The sequence below is a fragment of the Bos mutus genome, chromosome 17, assembly GCF_027580195.1.
Source record: "Bos mutus isolate GX-2022 chromosome 17, NWIPB_WYAK_1.1, whole genome shotgun sequence".
NCBI classification, from domain to species: Eukaryota; Metazoa; Chordata; class Mammalia; order Artiodactyla; family Bovidae; genus Bos; species Bos mutus.
This window is the reverse complement of record NC_091633.1, coordinates 2206743-2234726: the sequence shown is the minus strand read 5'-3', so window position 1 is coordinate 2234726 and position 27984 is coordinate 2206743. Positions and strand designations below refer to the sequence as shown.

Sequence of the window (27984 nt, the reverse complement as noted above, 5' to 3'; positions counted from 1 at the left end):
TCAGCTACTTCTTCCGGGCTTCTTCCTCCGGGCTTCTTCCTCCTCTTCGCTCAGTTTGGGGCCTTTCCTCTGCAAACCGCAGAGCAAGTCGTAAGCCTTCCTGAGACATCCACGAGTTTCCTCAGGATTATCTGAAATGAAGAAATAAATGATCACAGAACACGGGAAATACAAACCCTGTCAATGGAGTACAGGTGATTGTAAAGGGAGATTATAGCTGCTGAGTGTTACAGAAATCCCTGGCACACAAGGATAGATGGTGGATGGATGGACAGACAGGCTGACGGACACGTGGATGTAGGGATGGACTTCACATGCAGCAAATTGTCTTGGTTGTTGGGAAGGTAAGATTTTAAAGTCTAAGTTTGCCATAAACTTAAGAGCTTTTTCCAAAACTGAATTTCATGGCATTAAAAAAAAAAAAGAAACAAAGACAGTTACATAGAGTTTATATACGAAAACCAAATGTAAACCAGGTATTACCACTGTCAACACCATCATGGGCTTCTTCGTGCCTTTCCTCTTCTGTGTCTAAATCAATTCGTTCCTCTGTACTATTGATACAGCTAACCAGAGACCAGAGACAAACATATTAGTGATAGCAAGTGTTTACAATAATGCAATGATACATTGGTTTATTGTACAGCGCAAAAAAATCAAACAGCCTGGGAAACTACAGACCACAAAGAAGAGATCTTCCCCCACTCTCACCCACAAAAACATTTATCATTTAAAATGATTTCTGCATTATACAGAGTGAAGTAAGCCAGAAGGAAAAACACCAATACAGTATACTAACGCATATATATGGAATTTAGAAAGATGGTAACAATAACCCTGTGTACAAGACAGCAAAAGAGACACTGATGTATAGAACAGTCTTACGGACTGTATGGGAGAGGGAGAGGGTGGGAAGATTTGGGAGAATGGCATTGAAACATGTATAATATCATGTATGAAACGAGATGCCAGTCCAGGTTCAATGCACGATACTGGATGCTTGGGGCTAGTGCACTGGGACGACCCAGAGGGATGGTATGGGGAGGGAGGAGGGAGGAGGGTTCAGGATGGGGAACACATGTATACCTGTGGCGGATTCATTTTGATATTTGGCAAAACTAATACAATTATATAAAGTTTAAAAATAAAATTAAAAAAATTAAAAAAATAAAGTTATTTATGGTTTTGATAATATTTCTGTTTTCTGGTAGTTATTAAAAAATCATCAGTAATATGTTTAAAACCCTTATTTCCAGGTCCCACTGTATGGGACTCACACACGAGTTGAAGCTTTAAAAGGCAAAGAATCCTTTGAAAATGAGCATATCTATTACTCATTACTCACATGTACATCAGGAATGGGTTTTGTTAACAGGGAAATTCCCAGGGTGATCAGTATGGAAACAAAAAAGAGAATGAGGGCAAAGTACAGATAGTGCACTCCACAGATCACTTGGGGGCAGTTACTGGCGGCCAAACAACTCCCCGTTCCATAGACAAACTCTGCGATCATACGGATGAGGCCAATCACAAATCCAACAATCAGACCCCAGAAGGCTCCCCGAGAAAGAAACAAGAGTAAAATTTGTGTATTTAGAAAAGACAACACACTCATTCAAGAAAGTCATAATTATCATCCTGTTTTCTCCACTCAGGACCAACAAATGGCTCACCTTGACCACAAGGTCGTCAAAGCAGGGGGAAAATGAAATACCTGCACTCCCAGGGGGCTGTTGCTCTCTGTGGTTCTGAAAGATCATTCCACTGTTGGTTCTCCAACTCCAGGACACTACTGCCTACCCTGACAAAAACTCAAGTTTTCTTTGTGTTTGACTTTATAAATATATATATATGTTAAAACTTGTGACATTTTGGTGAATAAACATAACTATGCCTTCAGTTCAGTTCAGTCGCTCAGTCGTGTCCGACTCTTTTCGACCCCGTGAATCGCAGCACGCCAGGCCTCCCTGTCTATCATCAACTCCCGGAGTTCACCCAGACCCACATCCATCGAGTCAGTGATGCCATCCAGCCATCTCATCCTCTGTCATCCCCTTCTCCTCCTGCCCCCAATCCCTCCCAGCATCAGAGTCTTTTCCAATGAGTCAACTCTTTACATGAGGTGGCCAAAGTACTGGAGTTTCAGCTTCAGCATCATTCCCTCCAAAGAAATCCCAGGGCTGATCTCCTTCAGAATGGACTGGTTGGATCTCCTTGCAGTCCAAGGGACTCTCAAGAGTCTTCTCCAACACCACACGTCAAAAGCATCAATTCTTCGGCGATCAGCCTTCTTCACAGTCCAACTCTCACATCCATACATGACCACAGGAAAAACCATAGCCTTGACTAGACGGACCTTTGTTGGCAAAGTAATGTCTCTGCTTTTGAATATGCTATCTAGGTTGGTCATAACTTTCCTTCCAAGGAGTAAGAGTCTTTTAATTTCATGGCTGCAGTCACTATCTGCAGTGATTTTGGAGCCCCCCAAAATAAAGTCTGACACTGTTTCCACTGTTTCCCCATCTATTTCCCATGAAGTGATGGGACTGGATGCCATGATCTTCATTTTCTGAATGTTGAGCTTTAAGCCAACTTTTTCACTCTCCACTTTCACTTTCATCAAGAGGCTTTTGAGTTCCTCTTCACTTTCTGCCATAAGGGTGGTGTCATCTGCATATCTGAGGTTATTGAGATTTCTCCAGGAAATCTTGATTCCAGTTTGTGTTTCTTCCAGTCCAGCGTTTCTCATGATGTACTCTGCATATAAGTTAAATAAGCAGGGTGACAATATGCAGCCTTGACGTACTCCTTTTCCTATTTGGAACCAGTCTGTTGTTCCATGTCCAGTTCTAACTGTTGCTTCCTGACCTGCATAGAGGTTTCTCAAGAGGCAGGTCAGGTGGTCTGGTATTCCCATCTTTTTCATGCCTTAGGTTATACAATTTAAAGAATTGATATTAGGTAGTTTGACAACTTTATTAAACTTTTGACAATTAAAAGCATTTATTTTATCTGTGAAGTTGGTGGGAGTAGAAACATGTATCCCTGTTCCCCTGATCAACAATTTGTTGTTGTTTAGTTGCTAAGTTGTGTCTGACCCTTTTGCAACCCCACGGACTATAGCTCGCCAGGCTCCTCTGTGCATGGGATTTCTCAAGCAAGAATACTGGGGTGGATTGCCATTTTCTTCTCCAGGGGATCTTCCCAATCCAGAGATTGAACCCACATCTCCTGCATTGCAGGTGGATTCTTTTCCACTGAGCCACTAGAGAAGCCCGATCAAAATGTTATATTTAGGAAAAACAGTATTACGTACGGATTAAGACTGTGAGCTTAAGATGGAGGAAGACCTTAGTCTGTATCTCAAGATCCCACTTACTAACGTTAAGTAACATATGGAAAGAACATACATATTAATCTCTCCGCATCTGTTCCTCATCTGAAAATTATTATAATAAGGCTAATACCTGGGAACAAAAAAGCAATTAAATGTTCAAGGCCCCTAATAATCAATTACATACATCATAACATAAACATTTTAAAAATCTTTATGAATGTAGTAGATTTTTTTCTAAGTACTTCATGTTTTAAACATCTTTTAAATTTTCTTACATCAATCTTTTAAGGTAGGCACTGTGATTGTCTTAATTTTACAGAGTCAAATGGTCTGATTAAGATCACAGTGATACTCAGTGGTAGAGCCAGGACTGGACCCTGGTGGTCTTACTCCAGACCTTGTGTTCCTCAGCTCTGTGACGAGGATGTAGATACTATTTTGTAAGAAATATAAAGACTGTACTCTGAGTGCGCACCATGTTTCTATACACTCTAGTTAGAATTAGGAATTGTAGCTGAGCACAGTTGAAATTGAGAGGGGCCTTGAATTGTATAAATAGGGTGGGAAGAACGCATTTTTCTACCAGTGAATGAAATACCTTTTTCTCACTCCAGCAGGGGAGAAGTTTCCCGATCTTCACTTACCTGTTCGTTGACTCTTTTACAGAAGATGGCAAGCAGGAAGACAGCTGCAATTGGAGGCCCGAGGTAGCTAGAAATAGATCCTATGTAATGGAACAGTTGTCCATTTTGAGCAACCTGTACTAGAGGCACCCACACAATGCTGATGGCAATTAAGAGAATGATAAATAACCTGGGAAGAAAATAGGATGATTTCAATATTAAACAAAAGCCTTATTGGTGCTTGCATTATGTTTTAATTCATTCTGAGGCCATTCATTGATTTTCCAAATAAAATCAAGCTCCTTGACCTCACATGGAGCCACACTGTGCCTAGTGATTGTCTGTTAGTAAAATTCTAATAAAGCAATTGCTTATCTATAATTAGTCATAATATCTTCAACAATGAGATTAAATACTCAAATGTCAGCAATTGATTAATCTGTACTGTGGTTTATGCGATATGTCAGTTGAAACGACAGCACACTATTTCTATTAAGAAGCAATTATTTGCAGATAAAGAAAGCAGACTCCCATGGTGGTCTTTTATCGTAGCTTGAGAGAAACTAAGTCGGTTTGTACAGGTGGGAATTAAAACAGATACGCGGACTGAAGTGGCCGGAAATGCTGATTTGTGCGTTTTGCTACTTGAGTACTTTGACAGGTAGAGAAAGTCGGCTAAAATATTGATAAACAGTAAAAACCTACTAGAGGCTCCTGGGGTCCGGGGACATGGCTGATTCACTCTTCTAAACTCCAGTTATGCTTGTTGTATAAGTAAACAAACAAGAGCAGTTTACTGGACTTTCTGTAGAAGGTTATCACCGCCCTGTGCTCACCTGGAATAGAGACCTGAAGATTGAGAGACGGGAGGGGCAAGCGTCTGGGCAGGAGACTGAGGCACAAGCGTCTCATTTAATCTTTACAAAACCTCTGCAACTTTGCAATAAGTAAATGTGATAAACCATGGCAAGTCTGAGCACGGCGCCTAGAACACAGTATAAATTCGGCAGATAACACCCGCTATCCTAGTTGTTATCTTCATTGGAAAGCAAATCACACACCTCCCTTGCTCTTATCTTTGACTGATTTCTAACATACGTGGAATGAAATCCAAAGTCTTGTTACGGCTTAAACGGCCCTGTGTGCCCTTACCTCCCTTTACCTCTCTGACTGTGCTTCCTATCTCCCTCCCAGCTGCTCCTCATGTGCCAGCCTCACCCCTGTGGTCCTCACACGCATGACATATGACTCTTGAAAGCACGCAGCACTGACTGTTCTGTCCACACTGAGCCATGGGACTCACTCCTCTACTTCCTTCAGGGTTGTGCTCAAACGTTACGCCCTCAAGGGAGGACTCCCTGAGCACCCGTCTTCAGTAGCCACCAGTCTTTAATCCTGTTTTGCTTGTCTATCTAACATTTTTTGTTATCAGGTATACAATGTGTTTGAGTGTGTGTGTGTGTGCACACAGACGCTCAGTCATGTCTGACTCTTTGCATCCTCAAGAACTGTAGCCCATCAGGCTCCTCTGTCCATGAGGCTTCCCAGGCAAGAATACTGGAATGGTTTCCATTTCCTCCTCTAGAGGATCTTCCCGACCCAGGGGTCGAACTCGTGTCCCTTGTGTCTCCTTCATTGGCAGGTGGATTCTTTACCACTGAGCCACCTGGGAAGCCAGGTATAAAGTACATTTATTGTTTGCTTTTCTCACAAGGGCATAAATCCCACAAAGCAGGAAACTGCGTGTCATATATATATCCTTTTTTCATATTTGTATTCTGAGATGTAGTAGACATTTAATAAGAGAGATAAAAAGAAAAGCTCATTAGTTGATCATTGGGACTTAATGTAGAATGATGCCTAAGAGTACATACCTCTTAGTGTGACCGCTGCCTCTCGGGACCTGCTGAATTCTAGTCCGACACTGTCCCCACCACGAAAGCACAGGTGTCTTATTTTTCTTCCTGTCCTTTGTCCAGAGTCAAGATCTGGACAAGTGAGCCCTTGGAATTTTCGCCTCTAGGCGCTTAATTTACTAAAGCAACTGTAACTGTATTCAATAACGCATGACTGTTTAGACAGGTGGGCAGTTTCTCTTAATACCTCATTTCTTAATGAATGTAGTTGATAAACTCCTCTGTAGTAGTGTGTGGATGGTTTAATACACATGGAAGCTTCTAGAGACAGTGCATTTAGTCTATCAGAGTAAGTGGGACATGTGCACCCCCAGGAAAGCATGGAAGGAGTATCATGATGATGTGGTTGGGAGATGGTGTGAGGAGAGGAAGAAATAAGAAACAGAGGCATTTGAAAGTCTGGACAAAGCAACTATTTCACTTAAAATGTGGCCCCCAGTTTTGTAGCTAGAAGGATGAAGTTGAATTAAATGTCCTCTAACGTCTCTTCCAAATCTGTCTGCCAATGCAGGAGACACAGCAGACAAGGGTTAGATCCCTGGGTCAGAAGATCATCTGGAGTAGGAAATGGCAACCCACTCCAGTATTCTTGCCAGGGAAATCCCATGGATGGAGGAGCCTGGAGGGCTACAGTCCATGGGGTTTCAAAGGAGTCGGACACAGCTTAGCGACTAAGCATAAAGGTCTCTTCCTCCTACTCTAGAATGCTATGGTTAGTTTCCTAAACCCAAAGTTGAGGAGGTTCTAGCTCATTTATCTGCCTTTTTCTTTCTTTCTTTTTAAAAAAATTTATTTGGTTGTACCCAGTCTTAGTTCCCCAACCAGGGATCGAACCCAGGCCCCCTGCATCGGGAGTGCAAAGTCTTAGCCACTAGACCACCAGGGAAGTCCCTATGTCTGCTTTTTTTGCAGAGAAATTTTAGACAGAAACCAGGAGTGTCTCACCGTCCAGCTATGAGGAGCTCTTTCTCAGATGCTCTCTTCCGGATCTTGGTGTACAGATCGATGGTGAAGAGGGCACTGGCGCTGTTGAAGATGGACGTCAGGGAGCTCATGAGAGAGGCCAGCATGACCGACATCATCAGGCCTCGCAGTCCTGGGGCCGGGAGAGGGCGCAGCCACTGGTTAGGAGCTGAACACCATGGTCTATGAGGACCTTGCCAAACCTGGAATAGTCACTGACTGGTGTGCCTGTCGACATGGCTTATCATATGGCACTTCCTGCACGTTTCCTGGTGCCTTGATAATAGTCCAGCATATAATTTTGGTTGTATATATAAACTTAGAGACCATTTGAAAGACAGGAAACCGGGTTCTGCCACCTTTCTTTGGGGAGGAATTCTTGGCTTCCTGAAGGTTAGGGAACCGGAGAGGGAAAAGCCTGGTGGGAGGTTCTCTTGAAGACATCTTTGGTGGGCAAAGCAGAGTTTTGAAAAATTGTGGCAACTTTACCCTTCAGTTCCCTCTGCTTATTAGTAATGCCATGTAGGCTTCCCAAAGTGTGAAAGAGGGTGGATGGGGTCACCTGCGGGTCCTGCTCCCTTCCTCTTGACAATGCTCATGTGGGTCGGGGAGGAGAAAGGTCGCAAAAGTGTCAGCCAACCTTCAATGAGCCTAAGGCACAGGATCGCCTGCTCACTACTGAGCCCCTTACCCTGCTCACCATCCAGTATCCTAATAACTTTCTTATTTCACATAATGTGTGGTTTGTTTTTTATCTCACCAAACTGGAATGTGAATTTTAATAGGGGATTTTGTGCCTACTTCACTGATGTTTTCTGAGCACCAGGCAGTGTCTGGCACATAGTAGGCACTCAATAAACAGTTGCAAATTAAATAGATTGAGGTATATTATTTGGGTACCACTGCTGTAAAGAAAGCAGAATGAATATTTAACCTCTAGTCCTCTGAACTTCTAAGTTTATTGCTATGAAACTCTTTTATTGATAAATCAATCTTTTAAATGCCCCTGATTGCCTTGATAGTTTTGAATTCAGAGGAGTAAGAATTCTTCTAATAAGAATTATATCTGGTTAATTTCTGTATTCCCCAGGCCAAGAACAGGGCTGGTAGCCTATGGAAGGTGTTCAAGAGAGGTTCGATGAAAACAACAGAATTAATGGAAGTAAGAATGATTAAGGATTATGCCATAACCCTTTCTCATGGCCCATCTACAGACCTGGCCTCTGAGGCAGTCCCAGCACAAAGATTTATCAAGGTATGATTGATAGATATCAATTGTAGTATTAAGGTGTACAACTTGATGTGACATGGTTACCACAGTCAGGCTAATTAACATATCCATCACTCACATGGTTACCATATTCTGGTTTTGTGATGATTATACTTGAGATCTATTCTCTTAGTTTTAAGCATTAGTAATGTATTATTATTAACTATAGTTAATATATATACACATATATGTGTGTATATATATATAGTTAATATATATACATTAGGTCTCTAGAACTTATTCATCTTATAACAGAAAGTTTATACCCTTTGATCAACATCTTCCCATGACTGCCCCTCTCCACCCTAGCCGCTGATGATCACCCTCTACTCTCTGCTTCTTGGAGTTTGATTTCTTTAGATTCCACATATAAGTGATGTCATGCAGTATTTGTCTTCAGGTGCTTGACTTGTTTCACTCAGCATAATGTCCTCCAGCTTCATCTGTGTTGTTGCAAGTGGCAGGATTTCCTTCTTTTTTTTAAGGCTGAATGCAGAAGGAAATGGCAACCCACTCCAGTGTTCTTGCCTGGAGAATCCCACGGATGGGGGAGCCTGGTGGGCTGCCGTCTGTGGGGTCGCACAGAGTCGGACACGACTGAGACGACTTAGCAGCAGCAGCAGCAGCATGTATGCATGCTCAATTGCTCAGAGGTGTCTGAATCTTTGTGACCCTATGGACTGTAGTCTGCCAGGCTCCTCTGTCTACGGGATTCTCCAGGGAAGAACTGGAGTGGGTTGCCATTTCCTCCTTCATGGGATCTTCCCAACCCAGGGCAACTTGTGGCATCCGCACTGCAGGCAGATTCTTTACCATTGATCTGTTGGGGAAGCCCTACAGCTGAATACTGTTCACTTATCAACACCTCTCTCTCTCTCTCTCTATCATTCATCCATCCATCTATCTCTACTGAGCGTCACATTTTCTCCATCCAGTCATCTGAGCATGGATGTTTTCTTACCATTGGGCATCAGTTCCATCACCAGCATTGGGTAAGCAGAGTTGGAGCAGCCGACTTTAACTCCACAGTGCTTCACACATTCTGAAGGTACAACACAGGCCACCTTCTCTGAGCGGGGGGCGGATTCAGAAAAGTGGGTTCAGTGAGTGGGGTCAAACAGGTAAGATCTACAACCATTGGACATAGAGACGAATTTCCATGCATGGAAATTAGAGATTCAACTTTGAACTCCGCACTCTGAACCTGCTCCCTTTTTGCCCAGAATACGACCTCCTAAGTGTCTCGTGCCTATAGCTTCCCTGTGCACTGACCTAAGGGGCAGGGCTCTTCTTGGGGATGTGGCTGGGTGCGAGCAGTACAGCAAACAGAGGGAGCTGCTCCATCCTCCAACAAAGCTGCGACAGTGCAACTGCTCTGAGGAGCACAGAACCGCAGAGACAAAGCCAACCGCACCCCTACTCCCACCCCAGCACCCCCCCACCACATCACCCGGGAAGTTAGCCTTGTCTGACCACTTAGCCCGGTCTTTTACCACCTGTGTCTAAGAAGCATCACCTGTGCTGGTTGTTGGAGTGCCTGCCCCATGTGGGATGATATCTTACTTCACCGTGGCATTTGCACAATATCTTTTTTTTTCCCTTAAACAATGACAACAGACAGCAAAACTTGATTAAAAAAAACCCACCCATAGATCAATGGAACAAAACAGAAAGCCCAGAGATAAACCCATGCACCTATGGACACCTTTTCTTTGACAAAGGAGGTAAGAATATACAATGGAGAAAAGACAATCTCTTTAACAAGTGGTGCTGGGAAAACTAGTCAACCACTTGTAAAAGAATGAAACTAGAACACTTTCTAACACCATACACAAAAATAAACTCAAAATGGATTAAACATCTAAACATAAGACCAGAAACTATAAAACCCCCAGAGGAGAACATAGACAAAACACTCTCCGACATACATCACAGCAGGATCCTCTATGACCCACCTCCCAGAATATTGGAAATAAAAGCAAAAATAAACAAATGGGATCTATTTAAAATTAAAAGCTTCTGCACAACAAAAGAAACTATAAGCAAGGTGAAAAGGCAGCCTTCAGAATGGGAGAAAATAATAGCAAATGAAGCAACTGACAAACAACTAATCTCAGAAATATACAAGCAACTCCTGCAGCTCAATTCCAGAAAAATAAATGACCCAATCAAAAAATGGGCCAAAGAACTAAATAGACATTTCTCCAAAGAAGACATACAGATGGTTAACAAACACATGAAAAGATGCTCAACATCACTCATTATCAGAGAAATGCAAATCAAAACCACTATGAGGTACCATTTCACGCCGGTCAGAATGGCTTGCGATCCAAAGCAATAAATGCTGGAGAGGGTGGGGAGAAAAGGGAACCCTCTTACACTGTTGGTAGGAATGCAAACTAGTACAGCCACTATGGAGAACAGTGTGGAGATCCCTTAAAAAACTGGAAATAGAACTGCCATACGACCCAGCAATCCCACTGCTGGCCATACACGCCGAGGAAACCAGAATTGAAAGAGCACGTGTACCCCAATGTTCATCGCAGCACTGTTTATAATAGCCAGGACATGGAAGCAACCTAGATGTCCATCAGCAGACAGATGGATAAGAAAGCTGTGGTACATATACACAATGGAGTATTACTCAGCCATTAAAAAGAATACATTTGAATCAGTTCTAATGAGGTGGGTGAAACTGGAGCCTGTTATACAGAGTGAAGTAAGCCAGAAAGAAAAACACCAATACAGTATACTAACACATATATATGGAATTTAGAAAGATGGTAATGACAACTCTGTATGTGAGACAGCAAAAGAGATCCAGATGTATAGAACAGTCTTTTGGACTCTGTGGGAGAGGGGGGGGATGATTTGGGAGAATGGCATTAAAACATGTATAATATCATATAAGAAACGAATCGCCAGTCCAGGTTCGATGCAGGATACAGGAAGCCTGGGGCTGGTGCAATGGGATGACCCAGAGGGATGGTATGGGGAGGGAAGGGGGTTCAGGATGGGGAACACGTGTACACCTGTGGTGGATGCATGTTGATGTATGGCAAAACCAATACAATATTGTAAAGTAAAACAAAACAAAACAAAACCCACCCTGAATGCTAATACCTTAGCACTTTAACTTCTTTCGTTTTTTCAATAGTCTTCTCTAATCCTTTTCCACCAAGGAAAGGATTAGAGATATATATACATATATATATGTATTAGAGATATATATACATATATATTGTATTAGATATATATACATATATATTGTATTAGAGATATATATACATATATATTGTATTAGAGATATATATACATATATATTGTATTAGAGATATATATACATATATATTGTATTAGAGATATATATACATATATATATGTATATATATATACATATATTTGCATTGCTATGGTAATTGTTGAGGTAATATTTTGTAATCTGCTTTTTACATTTAACATAATAACTTCAGCATTTTCCTGACTTTTGAGATAGTCTTCAGCCCCTTGTGTGCAATTTTCTATGAAGAGGGATATAGTAATTTCTTCGACCATTCTTTACTTGTTGGATATTTTCAACAGCACTATAATGTTGCAGCAAGAAGAACAAAGAAACATTCTAACTTGCTGTGTAGGGGAATCATTTTAACATGACACCACACCCCCAAGGAAACAGTAGTCTTGAAATAAACATCATTAAAAAAATTTAAGACAAAAAAATAAAGGAGAGTGGGAATTGAAGCACAAGCAATGCCTATAAGGAGATATTTACAATAAAATGGATCATTTTGGGGGGAAAAAGGTGATTTTCTTTGTAACAAGATTTTAGCTAAATAAACTGATGCCCAGTTGAGAAAATACGATGTGGATTCAGTGTTGTCTGATGGATTGCCCCACTAGAACCAGACGCCTTGCTTAGCTGAATGTATTTCCTGTGCCCTTCGTAACAAAGGAAGAGTTGACTTTTTAAGGAGGATTTTTAACATTAGCAGCTACTTTCAGCTCAAAAGTTAAAGTACCCGTACAACCCAATTCCAAAGCCCAGTCCAGTCTCCAACCATCTTGGAAGGACCAAGAAGTGACAGTGAATCTTGAAGACTTTCTCAGTCAAAGATGTCTTGGACTCAACCATCACAGCTCACTCAGCTCACATTTTCCAGTTTATCTCATCCTCCTGCATTATCTTCTAGACTAGCTTAAATCCAAGCCACTCATGAAAACAGGCTCGCAAGCTCAAATGTCTGCAAGGAGACAGGCGTACAGTACAAAAGAAATAAGAGAACAGAATGTCAAGTGTGCCAACATTTCCTGCTTCTAAGCCTCTGCACAGGCTGTTCTCGCCACTTGGGATTCTGCTTTTACTGACGTATGTAATGGGTTTTCTAGTTTATCGAAGTTTTTATCTATCTTGAAACCACTACTCAGAATTCACGTGTAATAAAAAAAAAAAAAGGATCTATGGATTCAAGACTCACCTGTGAACAGGATGCGGCTGATCATCCCTGGCATCACCATGAGGAACATGGGCAGCAGCTTCAGGTACCCACACATGATGCAGGCGGCCTTCACGTGGGACATGTCCTTGCCTGACAGGCAGCGCTGCACAGTGACCTGCCAGGGAAACATGACGTAGTCACGAGAAAACCGGAGGGTGACTTCAGTGAAGGGGAGTGCCTCTCTTCAGAATTAATGTTATAGTGAAGAAGAGAGTCATGGTAGTGCAAAATAATGGGCTTCAGAGTAAAATTGGAACTTGAATCCTTGCTCCTCTTACATGAATATTTGACTTCTGTGAGTCTCAGTTTTTTCATCTCTAAATAGGGTTATCTCTTGTAGGGCATCCTGAATACTTGGTATGTTTGTAAGACTCGTTACATTTAAATCAGTACCTATCACTACTATTAAAACATGTTTACAGCTCCCAGGCTAAACTGCAACAAGGGCCATGTGCTTTTCCAGGTACAAAGCTGTCACTATTGACTTTTGCCACAAGTTGTGCCTTTGATGTGTGTGTGTGTGCACGCTCTCAGCCCCTCAGTCATGTCTGACTCTTCGTGACCTCATGGACCGTAGCCCACCAGGTGGAATTTTCCAGGCAAGAATCCTGGAGCAGCTTGCCATTTCCTACTCCAGGGGATCTTCCTGACCTAGGGATGGAACCTGTCTCCTGCATTGAAAGGCAGACTGTTTACCACTGTGTCACCTGGGAAGTCTTTGATATTCTACTAAGTATGTGACTAAATAAGTCTCATACTCATTGGTTTCTCTCAACTATTGTTAGGCAATTATCCCGAAGGGAAAGCGAGCTCACTGAACTGGAAACCTCAGAGTCAGGCAGCCATCAGAATAGAATTCTGAGATATTCATCTCTAGATTTCTTCAGACCACACTGAGTTATGAATCAAATATGATGGTCCTGGGAAAACGAATGTATATAATTTCATAATTCCTACTTAAGTTGTACAATTTCTTGACTAATAAATTTCGTAGCAAAGCAGAACTTCTAACCATAATAACATTTTGATGTCACTTTTTCTTCTCAAGGAATGTTGTGAAACAAAGATGTCTTTTTCTGCTTAACTGTCTTTGGGGAGACAGATCTGTTAGGGACAGTGTTATTTAGTGCTGAGGGAGCAGGCGATATTTTTGGACAAAGGCCTGGAAGCTGATGGTTGGAGGGGCAACACAAATTAAAGGTGAGGAGAGAGCCCTGTCAGCAAACAAGCAGGTTCAGCCCCTACATCTAAGAAGGATGTGAGGTCACTTATAGGAAGTAAGTCAGTCAGAGGCAAATATAAGTAATAAAGATGGTCCCACAAATCAGTGGTGTAAGGATGCATTCTTTGATAGATATGTTGAGGAAATCAGTTTACTATATAGAGAAAAAGAGAACTGACACTGACATTATGTATGGCCATTGATTTAAAGTGAGTTAAAATTGTGAAATTGTAGGTTTAAGTTGACAGAGACTATTTAGGAAGAAGAAAACTTCAAAAAAAAAAAAACCCACCAAAATAAAAACAAACTCATTTGCTATAAAAAGGAGCACCCAGAAAACAAAAAAATAAGATCTTAGAAGCTTTAAATACAAAGGCAGAAAAACTGGAGGATAAAATTAAGAAAGTCTCCTATTAAGTAGAGCAAAAGACCAAGAGACGGATGATGGAGAGAAGAAGTAAAAACATTAGAGAACCAGCTGAGGAAGACCAACACCCAAAAGTAGAGTTCCAGATACGAGGAAACAAAATGGAAGGCAGCAAAGAAAGAATCTCCCCAAATCAGTCAAGAGATCAGTTACCTGATCACAGAAGTTCACAGCGGCCTGTCATAATGGATAAAAATAGACCCACACACAATAGTACATTGTGGTGAAATTTCAAAATTTTGAGGCCAAAGGAAAGGCAAGTTTCCAGAGAGAAAAAGCAGTTGTTCAGTCACTCAGTCATGTCTGACTCTTTGTGACCCCGTGGACTGCAGCACACCAGGCCTCCCTGTCCCTCACTAACTCCAGGAGTTTGCCCAAGTTCATGTCCCTTGAATCAGTGATGCCATCCAACCATCTCATACTCTATCACCCTCTTCTACTTCTGCCTTCAATTTTTTCCCCAGCAGAGTCGCACCCAAAAGATCAAGAATAACTTCAGACTTCTCACCTGTGATGGTGGAAGTCAAAATACAATGAATCTATGACTCTGGGAAGATTATTTCCAACCTACAAATCTGCACAGAGCCAGAGATCAATTTACTAAGAGTTGGAGTGAAGACATTTTGAAACATGCAAATTCACAGCAAATCTATCTCCCTTCTTTATCAGCAACTAACTGGATAATTCATTGCCTCAAAAAGCAGGATTAAACAAAGAAAGATGATGATGTAGAATATTGGGGATAGGAAATACAAGCCAAGAATGAAGCAAAGGGGATGCCAAATATAGTAGTGAAGGGAGTTCTGAGTTAGGATGAGAGCCAGGTACAGTGGACAACCCAAGAGTTGGTGAGAGATGAAAGGCTCTAAGAGAAAAGAAGGAGCTCATAGAATACTTGATGTGCTTGCACGAAATGAGAGGAGATTCAGGCAATTTGCTGAGGGTTTGTTATTGAATGAGTAATAATCACCAAGAAAATTTAAAACAAAAGTATTTAGAGTTATTCATTTTAGGGAAAAGAAAAAGCTAAAGAAAAGTCAATCAGAGAATATTATGTAGCTTGGTTGTGAGTTACATTTATGTAGTCACAAAAATTGCTGCATTGAATGCACATCTCACCAAAACTGTGAACTGGATCTATTAGGAAGATGAATGAAAGGAGGTGTGCCTGTAGGGGATTGAGAGTGGAAAACTGAAAAAGCTAAACTCTCATCTCTCTTTATGGGAAGCCAATAGAAAACTCTAAAACTGGAAAACTAAGAGGGCGCAATACAAGGATTTATTTGAATCTCCTGGGAATCAGGTTTATGAGAAAATTCTGATTCAATGGGTGTGGGTAGCATCTAAGAGCATTCATGTCTAATAAACTCTAAGGTAATATCCATGCCAGTCGTTCACAAACTATACAGTGAGTACAGGATTTAGAGAATAAAAATACATACCAAAATATTTAACTGAGGAAGCTGAAATTGTTTGCCTTTGGGAGATGAGAAATAGGTAGAAAGTTGGACACCAGAGAGCTATTTTTCATAACAGTATTAGTCACTCAGTCATGTCTGATTCTTTGTGAACCCATGGACTGTAGCCTGCCAGACTTCTCTGTCCATGGAATTCTCCAAGCAAGGATACTGGAGTGGGTTGTCATGCCCTTCTCCAGGGGTTCTTTCTGACCTAGGGATCGAACCCAGGTCTCCTGCTTTGCAGGCAGACTCCTTACCATCTGAGCCACCAGGAAAGGGTCCATTTTCTTTTCATTTTTCATAATAAGCATCGTATTAATAGAAGTGTTTGGCTCTTTAAATGATGTGTGTGTATGAAATAGAAACTAGATGTTTTTCTATGAGTAGAAAAAGAACAACATAAACATATTCATCTCTCTCTCTCTCTCTCACACACACACACAGACACACACACACACACACACACACACACACACACACTTTACCTGATCTGTACACCAATACCATGCAGCTACAACGGTCATTCCGAATATTGTTCCTGGCCATGGAATATCCCCAGTGACAGCATCTCGAAAAATATGGAAGGAGTCTCCCTGAGGGGTGTAACACTTGGATTTGATTGTCAGGTTGTCCCCCTCCACTATGGTTGGGATGGCATTCATGTACTTCTCTGTAAAATTCTCGTAGCCTCCGACTTCGGCAAAAGCTGAAAAGGAATTGGATAAAATGAAATTTCTGTCAAATCTTAGACATCTAAAGAGTTAATAATCACTCCTTTGTCGTGGAGGTGCTCAAACACCTCCAATCAGATTATGTGTGGTGAGGGGACATAGGGAAACTTACCCCACTGGGAGGGTCTGGAAAAGCTACTCAGGTATAGGAAAGAACCACAATGGATGGAAACCTTAGAAAGATGAGCCCAGACATTTGGGACAACTTATAAAGGTTCAGATGACACAAAATTCATCAGAGTAAATTTTAGAGTGGTAGATACTACAGTTGTACAGTTGAGTCTGACAGTTTACTTTTTTATTCATTATTTAATTTAGCACTAACACGTTTGTGTGTACCAAATACTGTGGTGGGATTATGTGCAAAATGAACTCAACCTAAGGGAAGATGCAGACAATACAAGGAAATTGTTCTGATAAAGGAAATACGGTTTGTAGCAAAAATACATGGAGGACCTAGGAGGTGAGAATCTACCCATAGGATAGGATAAGTGAGTCTTAGAGAAGCTGATGCCAGGGCATACACCACTGAGGCCAGAAATCAAAGGAGTGTGAATGAGAAAAACAGAAATTCTGGCTAAGTAGCAAGTTCACAAGGAATTGGTAGTAGCAGTTGCTTCAGGAGTAGCGTTGTGCAATAGAACTTCCTACAATGATGGAACTGTTACATATCTGTGCTGTCCAATGGGGTAACTACTGGCCATATATTGGGGCTTCCCTAATGGCTCAGTGGGTAAAGAATCTGCAACGCAGGAGACACGGGAGATGTGGGTGCATCCCTGGGTCGGGAAGATCCCCTGGAGGACCAAAATGGCAACCCACTCCAGTATTTTTGCCTGAAAAATCCCACGGACAGAGGAGCTTGGTGGGCTACAGTCCATGGGGTCATAGAGACTTGGACATGACTGGGCAGCTGAGTGCAGGACACTGCCATGTATTGAGTGCTTGAAATATGGCTAAGCAAGTGAGGAACTGAATTTTTAATTAGCTTAAGTTTAAATGGCCGCATGCGGTTAATGGCAACCATGTTCTGACGAAATCCTCAGTCATCATTATGAATTTGTTGTCTCTGTAGTTCGATCAGTGTCTGCCTCGTATCTTAGGCTCTGATTAGGTGCCTGCGTGTTCAGGAATGTCGCATTCAGTGCAGCCTGAGTGGGTGTTGGAGCAGGGTGACTGCCGGACAAGGGAGGGATGAAAAGGATTTGTTTTCACCCTATATCCTTTTTCACTTTATGCATGGATTTTCTAGGCAAACAAAAGCAAAAACTATAATAAAAGAAGCCAAAAATTAGCAAGCTGTAAATCAGATTCATCAATAGTGATCTGGCACGACTTAAAAGAATGAATAACTGATGGTACTGATAAGTGAGAGTCATAAAGGAAAATACAAACTATATTTGTTACTTATATAATAATAGAGTAAGGAATATACTTTAATAGTTTCCATCAGTCATAATGAAGTTAATATTCAGTACCTAAATTTTTCCTAATATTTAATCCTTCATTTAATGAGGATTTTATGTAAATGAAAGGTTACTGTGCATTGGATCCAATGCACCAATATTTTCATAAAGTGTCAACTCAATGGTACTGATTTTGTCCATTCTGAACACAAGAATATTAAGGTTAAACAAAATAATTTATCTAAGCAATAGTTTTTCAAAGGAGGTAAAAGTGAAAAGTGAAATTGAAGTCACTCAGTCATGTCCGACTCTTTGCGACCCCATGGACCACAACCTGCCAGGCTCCTCCGTCCATGGGATTCTCCAGGCAAGAATATTGGAGTGGGTTGCCATTTCCTTCTCCAGGGGATCTTCCCCACCCAGGGATCGAGCCCAGGTCTCCCGCACTGCAGGCAGACTCTTTACCGTCTGAGCTAGCAGGGAGCCCCAAAGGAGGCAAAGTTCTCCCTTACTTCTTCATGCTGAGATAGTACAGTAAGAAAGAAGTTCGCAGACACTCCTTTCTGTGTAAGGAGTACGCGAAAGAAAGAAGTTCGCAGAATTATACGCATGATTGGAAAATGTGACCAAATAGAAGGGAGGCAGCGGTCAAGAGCAGTCAGACTGAACAGACGCAAGTCCCAGGATTTCTGACCGCAGGGCATTGCTCACACCTTTATCACTTACCGAACCCCATGAGAATAAAAGAACCTATCAGCATGATGGCCGTTTGGAGGGTGTCTGTGTAAATAACTGAGGCCAAGCCCCCTGTGAAGAGAAAGAAAGGAATCAGGACCTTTTACTCATGCGCCCTCATCTATCTGCTGTCACCTCTGTGTTCTCCTCTACCCAAACTCTAGAAATAACTCCGCAGAAACATATCAAATGCTCCTGGATGGACTACAAGCCCCTCTCGGCATCTTTGTCGCCTTGGTAGTTATGCCTCTCCTTGGTCCTCTTGTCCGCCTTGCCTTGCCTTGACTTAGTTTCTATGAATTAGAGTGGAGTTCCACCTTTGTGTGAATTTTTGAATATTAAATAGAAATAAAGGCAAAGTTTTAATACCATAGATTTTCCCTCACTGATCCCTCAGTTTGCTCCATTTAGCACAATTACACTCGCTCTCAAAAAACTGGGCAAGGCCATTTTCACTGTCCTGTTGGAATGCATTATTGTTTCATTAGTGGAGAACCAGATACATTTGATGAGCTGTGTTTCGCTGCAGTGTTGTTCGAACAACAAAAACTTCCCTTTGAGCTCTGGACTCACAGACTCTCAGTTAATGAGATACTCCCTTTATGGGAGGGAAACAAGATGGATACTGAAAATAGGAGATTTATGCCCTTATCTGTCACTTATTCTGAGACATGTACTTGATGTATAAAAATGGCTTCAGGACTGTCTTTATTGTCCCAGCTATACTTTTTCTTTATTTTTCCAATTGAGCTGGTGTGGTTTGATTTTCATGTTAGTGTGCATGAGGGAGAACACTGGTGTATCTGGCTCATGAAGGCCCGCTTGAGCTATTCACCACACCTTTCCTCCCACCGCCAGCCCACTGCTCCAGTTTTCCTTCCCTGATTCTGCGGCTCATAGTCCTACCCCGTGCCCTGGCATGTATTCACTCGGACCCTGCCTCGGTGTTGCCAGTGTCAGGTCTGAGCCACTATTTCATCCAGACTTCCCATGTGTACGTTACGCTGGATTCCAAACGCCGATCTGCGTACTGGACGCGTAGCGAGCCAGGTCACCATTTTCCCATCCCGTTTACCACGTCACCAGGTGCTCACACCTCATACTGAAGATTCTGTTTTCTTTGCTCTAGTTATGTTTCTCCACCCGTGCGTGAACCTCACAATGGAAATAAAAGGGTATCCTTACACGGCAGTGACGATGCTAACGGCAGCTTGGAGTGAGGTCAGCAAAAGGTAGCGTGGGCTCACCAGTGATTGTGTAAATAGCAGTGAGAGCCAAGAGGATGAAGATCGCCAGGTACAGGTCCAATCCCAAGGCCAGGGTGATGAATATGGCTCCAGAAAATATGTCTGACTAGAGAGAGAACAGTCAGGGTGGAATGGAAACACGCAGTGCGTCGCTCAGCTCTTCACTGATGTCTTCCCACTAATGTTTGATGCTCCCTGGTGCCCTAGTGGTTAGGATTCAGCACTCTCCCAGCCTCGGCCCAGGTTCGATTCCCAGTCAGGAAAATCCTGTCTTTTCTCTCTGCTTGCCGCCTACCAACAACCCTAGTGAGACCATACCATCCTTTGGGGCTTACCAGGTAGTGCTAGAAGGAAAGAATCTGCCTGCCAATGCAGGAGACCTAAGAGATGCCAGTTCTATCCTGGGGCAGGGGAAGGCTGTGAAAGTTGTTGATCTGTTTAATAAGTAACCAGGACAGAAGCTGTTATCACTGTATGATAACAAAATGTACACAAAATGTCATGTCTAGGATTATTGATACCACTTAAGAATGGACTCCTGCTACAGAATCTTTCCAGTCGACCTGCCAGACCGTGAACAGTCACACACACGCTCTGGGCCTCTGTGCTGCTCGATTCAGCTCCCCAACCTTCCACCCACTCCACACCAGCAGGAACCAACCACCTCAGGAGGCTGCCTCCCTTGGGGCTCCCTTTGGTACCTGTCATTCTGCTCCAGCACCTTGTTCATACTCTAGCATCATAAAGCTCTAGATGTCAGAGCCAGAGGAGAACGGAGATCACCAGCTCCCACCAGAGGAGCATGTAAGCATGAAGCCCCGGACACCTGCAGGCTCCTCCACCTCCCTTGGGCTCTCCTCACCTTCCTGTCCTGGGACTTAAGTGCTCCCAGCCCTCACCAATGAGGATGACCTCCAATTCCACCCAGCATTGACTGCCATCCTCTTTCCTGGCCTGAAGCATATTTCCTGTACTTATCCACACACTCTAGTCCAGCTCTTAGTTTACTATATTTGCATTTAATGTCATAAAACGCTATTTCACATGTAAAATTCTTATACCCTTAACGACGTGGTGAACTGCTAGTGAACAGGAATCTTCTTGCCCTAACATGGAGCTCAGCAATTTATAATAAGTACTGGGAAATGCTCGTGTTGCATTAGGAAGGCTCGGGCCATCTAATCTAAGCAGCTGGTTTACTTCCAATCATGATTTGGCTCAACAGAGGATCATTAAGCAGAGTGAACTTCTGCTCTAGTGAACTGCCTGGACTATAAACTTGCAGGAGATTATGTCCCTAGCCACTGATACATGAGATTTTTCTTTGGTTTCTACATGTACTGCTGAATCTTCAAATTTCTTCTTTCCTTAATAATTATCTCCAAGAGACTTAACTTAAAAAAAACTTTAGAATTCTTTTAACACTTGTTTGTGATATTCGTTTCGTACAGGCAATCTCAGATAAAATAGGGTACATTTAAGCAAAGTCAGTATAATAACACAAAACACTTTCCCTTCTGGTCTTCATGTTAGATAGTCAAGCTGAAAAGGAAAATGTAAACCTGGAGTGGCCTTGACAATGAGAATGAAAAGGTTATTGTGCAGGGGGAGGTGGGAGCTAGAGAGTCCTTAGCTTCTGCTACTGAATTGTTGTGCTACTTGAATGAGACTTTCTCGCTTTCTGTACATCCATTATTTTTTTCATAGTCTTAATGAAAGGATGGGTTTGTACTCTGGAGGCTCCTGTGACTCAGAATTCTTTCACTCTATGAATGCAGGGTTTCTGAAGCTCCTTTTTCTTTTTTGGCATAAACTCTTGGTAGAGAGACCCCCTGGTGGCTCAGATTGTAAAGAATCTGCCTTGCAGTGCAGGAGACCTGGGTTTGATCCTTGGATTGGGAAGATCCCCTGGAGAAGGAAATTGCTACCCACTCGAGAATTCTTGCCTGGAGAATTCCATGGACAGAGGAGCCTGCTGGGCTATGGTCCATGGGGTCACAAAGAGTCAGACACAACCGAGCGATTAACATGTTCAGAGAGACCCCAGGTAGTTTTAAAACATCCGTATATGGCTTGACCCATGAAGTTCTCTGACCTTGGCACTCTTGTCCCTCATGAAGCTAAAACGCCAGGAGGGCACTGAACTCACTGAGATTCTCAGAGCCACACAGATGAACAGGGAGAGGATGGAGAGGTAGACCTGGAGCCGCTTCCTCAGGTATTCCGGCATGGTCGTCACCTGCAGAGACAGACACCAGCAGGGGTTCATCCTCAGGGTCCCACACACTCAGATGATCTGACATGGATTAAGCCCCTGTGGACAGGTAACGGTGTGTGGCAGTCACCCTCAGGGTGGGTAACACCCCCCAAAGGGGGGAGACGTGAGTGAGAAGGCACAGCCCCTTGGGAAACTGTGAGTCCGGAATGAACATGGGCTTTGGACTCAAGCATTCCTGGGATCTGTTCCCGGATTGTGACCTTTGGCAAATGGCAGTCTCTCTGAACCTCTTTTCTCACCTGTAATGTGGGGCTTTAATATGGAAGTAGGTGTAAAATACCCACCACAACACCAAATGAATGGTGATGCTCGAGAGGTAATATTCATTATTCTCGCTGATAATGTTGCAGTCTAGCAAAAACAGCATAACTGATGGACTGCAATTATGGTTACGTGATAAATGGATAATTGAGTAAACTGCAAATACACTTCTGTATGTACAGTCACGTGATTATCTTTATTGAAAAGAAGAGTTACATTAAATCCTATGTAGAGAAAAAGCTGAGGTTATCATTATCGAAATATTAGGTCTGCTATGTGATCAGTTTAAAGGGTTCATTTTTCTGGTTTCTTCATAGCAGACCAAGCGCATGGTTTCATCTCCTCCAATATAAAAGAATCTTAAACATTTATATAATATTAGCAAAAGCAAGAAGGGGAACTCCTGGGGCTCAGAAACTGTGCAGAACCACCTCAAGGATGGTAAGCCATGTCTAAGAACACATGCATGTTATGTGCTGTGGATCCTTGCACCAAAGAGAGCAGAGCTTGCTCAGCCTGGAATGGGAAGGGGCTCGGGATGAGCAAAGGGCTATACAGTGACATGCAGAGGCAGTAGACAGTAAAGCTTGGCCCCCTGGAGCCCCATCCCAGGAATTAGCCCAGGACACAGCACCCCTCAGCTGCAGAAGGAATGAGTATGGCAGTTAGGCTCCAAGAGGCACAGCAATGCCCCAGTTGGTTGGCAACACCCAATTTGAAGGGGAGCCACCAGAGCATGGTACTTCCTACCCCTCATTAAAAAAAAAAGCTACCTTCCAAACATCAGAATAACAAAAATTAGAATAAAGGAAAATATTATGTATTGGCAAGAATGTCAGAAAAATGGAGTCCCCGCAACAGTGATCAGCAAGAGGATAGCCGACTGCAGCCATTTTTAAGAGCAATCCTGCAGCACTTCGTGGTCTTTTTAATTTTTAAAAATTCTTTTATGATTTGCATTATTTTTTGGCTGTGCTAGGTATTTGTTGCTGCCTGCGGGCTTTCTCTAGTTGCAGAGAGTGGGGCCTGCTCCTTGTTGGCGGTGCGTGGACTTCTCATTGCAGTGGCTTTTTCCTGTCTCAGAGCACTGGCTCTAGGAGCTGGTTTCAGTAGTTTTGTGGGCAGCACGTGGGCTCAGCAGTGTGACACGCGGGCTGAGTTGTCCAGTGACGTGTGGGATCTTCCTGGACCAGGGATCAAACCCACGTCTCCTGCACTGGCAGGCAGATTCCTTACCACTGGACCGCCAGGGAAGTCCAGTAGTTAGTGATCTTATGTAAACATAAACTCAGAAATTCTGGGACGAATAATGTTACTCAGGTTTCATAGCTGAGCAGAAAAAAATGAGGGAATAAATGAATGCCTGACATGTGTACCGGAGAACACCTGTGGATACTCACCCCTGCCTTGATGTAAATGGGGACAAAGAACCACCCTAGAACGAGCAACAGCAGCAAGGCCTACAAGAAACCAAGGACAGAGTGGAAGTTAGAGAGGTTTGGCTCATGGGCCTTTTCGCTTCACAACCTCCAAGTCTGAAAATAAAACATTTGCTTCGATCCTGTCCCGCTCAAACAGTTATGATCCCAAGACAGCTGTGGGTCCATTTCTTCTGCTTCCATGATCCAGAGATCACCATTTCCTGGGGCTTAGGATGTGGCAAAGATATGTGGTGAAAAATGGACAGTTAGAGATCTGAGCCCAGCTGGACAACTAGAAGGTCATACAATCTTTACCAAAAGGAATTATTCTTAAGAAAAAATTTATTTAGCTGTGTCGAGTCTTCCTTGCAGCACATGGAATCTTTCTGTGTGGCGAATGGGCTTGTTGCCCTGCAGCTTGTGGGATCTTAGTTCCCCCACCATGGATAGAACCCTTATCCCCTATAAAGGAAGGTGGATTCTTAACCACTAAGCCACCAGGGAAGTCCCCAGGAATTATTCTTGAATGTCAGGAATCATATAGAGTGACAAACCAATGAGAAATTTAGAGGCAGAAGAATATTTCCAGTGCCCCCCAAGCCTTGCCAAATATAATGATGATAATAGTATAATCTTACATGAATATTAACGTTTATGAAAAAGTCTTCACTTCTATCACTCACGCTGTTCTCACAGCACCAGGTTAGGCAGCTGCGATAAGCACAGTTATTCTCCTGTTTTATGGAGGGGTAAACTGAACCTCACAGAGATGAAAGAAATCCAAGGTCACAGGCTAAGAGCCAGGCTCTCAGCAAGCTGATAATCACACTCCCTGGGGCCATAGGGCATTTTGTCCACGCTTCTGGAGGCTGGCTCCTTTCTCGACTCCATGGCACCATCAAAGCAAAACCCAGACCATAAGGCACACGTGGAGGCTGGGTCCATTCTGAGTCTCTGACACTACTAAAGTAATTATAGGGGCAAAATCTTCAATAGGGGTGGGGCACGGTTACTTGTGACGATGCAAGGTCCCTGGCTGAGTCTATCCAGGATAGTTTTAAATGTAAATAGTTTCAATGTAAAATGATCCAGGATCATCTTACAATGATCCAACTTTCTTCCACATAAGCATCTCCCTCTGACTGATAGGCATATACATGCACAAGCAAACACTAGAAAGGATAAGAGAATAGAACTGAAAACACCCAGTCAACTCAAGAAATGTTTATAGCATGTGCCCAGTCAAATGCTGAATGATGGGGTGGTGTGAGGGACACGAGAGGAGATGGTCGCTTGTCCTTAAAGACCTTAGAGTCTAATTTAGAAGACACAGCTTGCACTGGTGAGATGGCAGTAGAGCAATTAGGAACTCAGTCACCAAGTCTTAGAGATTCTATCTACTCCTCCAAATCAGTTACTCTTTACTATGTTGTCACTTCCTTGGCCAGTTTCTACTCCTCTGCCTGGCATCAGCCTCAGGAAGTTCCCTGGACATGGGCCTGGTCCCACCCACCATCTAGGATGGACGCCCCTTCTGCATCCAGCCATGCCCCTTCCGTTTCCTTCTGTTGAGATCTCTCAATGCTCCATGCATGCTTCTCTCCTTGTACTTTCTACACTGTAGCGAATGTTTATCTGTCTCTCCCACTGGGATATAAGCTTTTCAAAGAAGGGGTCATTATCTGTACATTTTAAAATTTCTTGCTTCTAATTCAGACTGAATGTATAATACAGCTCGGGGCAGGAGAGAGATAGAAATGAGAGCTAAAATGATCAAGGAGGTCAAGTAAAAGTGGGGTTAAATGATATAGAGATGACTTCCCTGGTGGGAATAATGGCTTTAGTGAAATCTCAGAGGTAGGGTATGGCCCAGGCAAAATGGGCCCACAGGGAAGGCCCTGAGGTTCAAGAAGAAGGAGAAATAGAAGTCAAACCAAAGAGGGGTTTGTCCTATGCAGAAAAGAAAAGTGCAAGTGAAAGTCGCTCAGCCGTGTCCAACTCTTTGCGACACCATGGACTGTACAGTCCATGGAATTCTCCAGGCCAAAATACTGGAGTGGGTAGCCTTTCCCTTCTCCAGGGGATCTTCCCAACCCAGAGATCGAACCCAGATCTGCATTGAACATGGATTATTTACCAGCTGAGCCACAAGGGAAGCCCAAGAACACTGGAGTGGGTAGCCCAGACAAACACACTAGAGTTTTGATTTAAAGGAAGAAGCCTGTGATGTCACTTACGTTCCATTCAAATGCTGCAATGGCAATTCCTGAAGCCGCTCCGGTCCCTGCCAGCCCCACAAAGTGGCCACTGCCGATGTTACTGGCGAAGAGAGAGGCGCCCATCTGGAATCCAAGGGAAGAGACTAGGGTCAGAGTTAAAAGTCCCAAATTAGACTTCCTGAAAGCAGGTAAATGTTGCAGTGTTTCCATTACTTTTCCATATGGCAGGAGTCAGCAAGCTTATAGCTTGGGGCCTGAATTTAGCCAGTCACCAGTTTTTGCACGGTTGGTATATAAGATTGTTTTTGTATTTTTGAATCATTTTTTGGCTGTGCTGGGTCTTTTCATTTTGGTGCACAGGCTTCCCTTGTTTCGGGGCATGGGCTCTAGAGTGGGCTCAGTAGTCGTGGCTTGTGGGCTTCTCTAGTTGTGGCACTCGGGCTTAGTTATCCTTTGGCATGTGGGATCTTAGTTCCCAACTAGGATCAAACCTACGTCCCCTGCATTGGAAGGTGGGTTCTCAACCACTGGGCCACCAGGAAAGTCCCTGAATGGTTTTTTAAAAATTGAGAGAGCAGCATCGACATACATACATTCCCATGTGTAAGATAGATTGCTAGTGGGAACCTGCTGGATCGCACAGGGAGCTCAGCCTGGTGCTCTGGGAGGGGGGTTCCAGAGGGAGGGGGCTTATGTATACTTACGGATGATTCACATTGCCATACGGAGAAACTAATACAATATTGCAAACAGTTATCCTCCAATTAAAAATAAATTAAAAAAATATGAATCAGAGCTAAACCAGCTCTTTCCAAATGCCACACTATACCTTCTCTCATAATTGGTGATGTATTCTTATTTATTAGAACGACAGGGCTGAGCTCTGAGGCCAAGGGTTTAGGAAAAGAGACACCAGAGAGCAGGCAGGCAATGCACCTCAGACATGATCAGCACTCTACATGTTTTCTTGGCTTGTCCTTAAACATACACACTGGAAATTTATCGCCAGGAAGCTTTGACTCACTCACCGGCCACCAGGTCACATCTCGACCAGCCAGAAAGAAGCCTCCAACGGTACCCCGGTTGGTCCTCAGCATTGCCTGAGAGAAGGGAAGACATTTACGAGTCAAGCCACAGAAAGAGCCCCTGAGGTGCCCCTGAATCTCTGGCTAGGCTGCTGACAGACATGACCTTCTTTTCCAGCACTCCTAAAAAGAAACATTATCCTCAAAACTGTGATCCAGCACCAATTTTTCAAGGACTTCAAAACCACACTTTCATAGAAACCAAGGCACTTTAAGAAGTCATATTTCTCAACTTCTGTCCTAATTCCTCTGTTTATTTTCATCGATGAATACAATGTGAGGTATCTATCCTTAAAGCTGTGCTTGGAAGGCAATTTGCAGCCTCCAGCTCATTGCTTAAAAGAGAGAATGAACGCAAATGACTTAAGCGTCCAAATCAACTAAGTTATTGATAGAAAGTGAGCAAAGGAAAATAAAATCAACGAGATAATAACACAACATCTTTATTCATGATGTCAGGTGCTGGAAATGCCAAATAGGATAGGTCTGCAGTCCCGCTCTTGGCCCTGTTCACACGACGGGCTTGTTAGAAGGATAAAGTTAATCAGTGGAAGCGTGGCTGACTCACACGTGAGAAAATGACTGCTTAGGGAGGGACGATGACGTCTGCGGCAGCTGATTGAACGTCCTCTCTGCTTTGTCACATGAGACTTCTCCCTCCCTCAGTCGTTTCCCCCAGCCTCAAGCCTGGAGTCCACTCTGAACATCCCACTAAGCTCCTACATACCCACAGTCCAACGGCCATCACCAACACGAAATAGATGACAATGACGGAGATGTCAGCAGCATTTTGTATACGCTCTGATGTCTCAGGAGGGCTGGGGGTCTCAGTCACAGCGCTGGGGCTCAGCGTGCTGGCCATGGTTGCAGGCACTGCTTTCCCCATC

At 43.1% G+C, this 27984-nt stretch overlaps 1 protein-coding gene and 1 non-coding gene across 3 annotated transcripts; both read right to left on the bottom strand.

The window, feature by feature from the left end:
- LOC102279891 (solute carrier family 5 member 4) lies at window positions 1–27959 on the bottom strand. 2 transcript variants are annotated; one of them, XM_005908503.3, is made up of 15 exons: window positions 27825–27959; window positions 27041–27112; window positions 26031–26135; window positions 23773–23832; window positions 21983–22072; window positions 19834–19939; window positions 18578–18658; window positions 16200–16420; window positions 12585–12720; window positions 9071–9178; window positions 6822–6972; window positions 3978–4150; window positions 1335–1557; window positions 484–566; window positions 1–131 (listed from the first exon to the last, which is right to left on the bottom strand). In XM_005908503.3, the coding sequence occupies exons 1-15, from the start codon at window positions 27957–27959 to the stop codon at window positions 1–3; spliced, it is 1875 nt and encodes a 624-aa protein (XP_005908565.3). The 2 variants fall into 2 exon arrangements, with proteins under 2 accessions (XP_005908565.3, XP_070241660.1); XM_070385559.1 differs by having other exon boundaries at window positions 487–566.
- TRNAG-CCC (transfer RNA glycine (anticodon CCC)) lies at window positions 6690–6762 on the bottom strand. Its single transcript has one exon. It is a non-coding gene; the product is annotated as a tRNA-Gly (tRNA).
- Window positions 27960–27984: the final 25 nt, after the last annotated feature.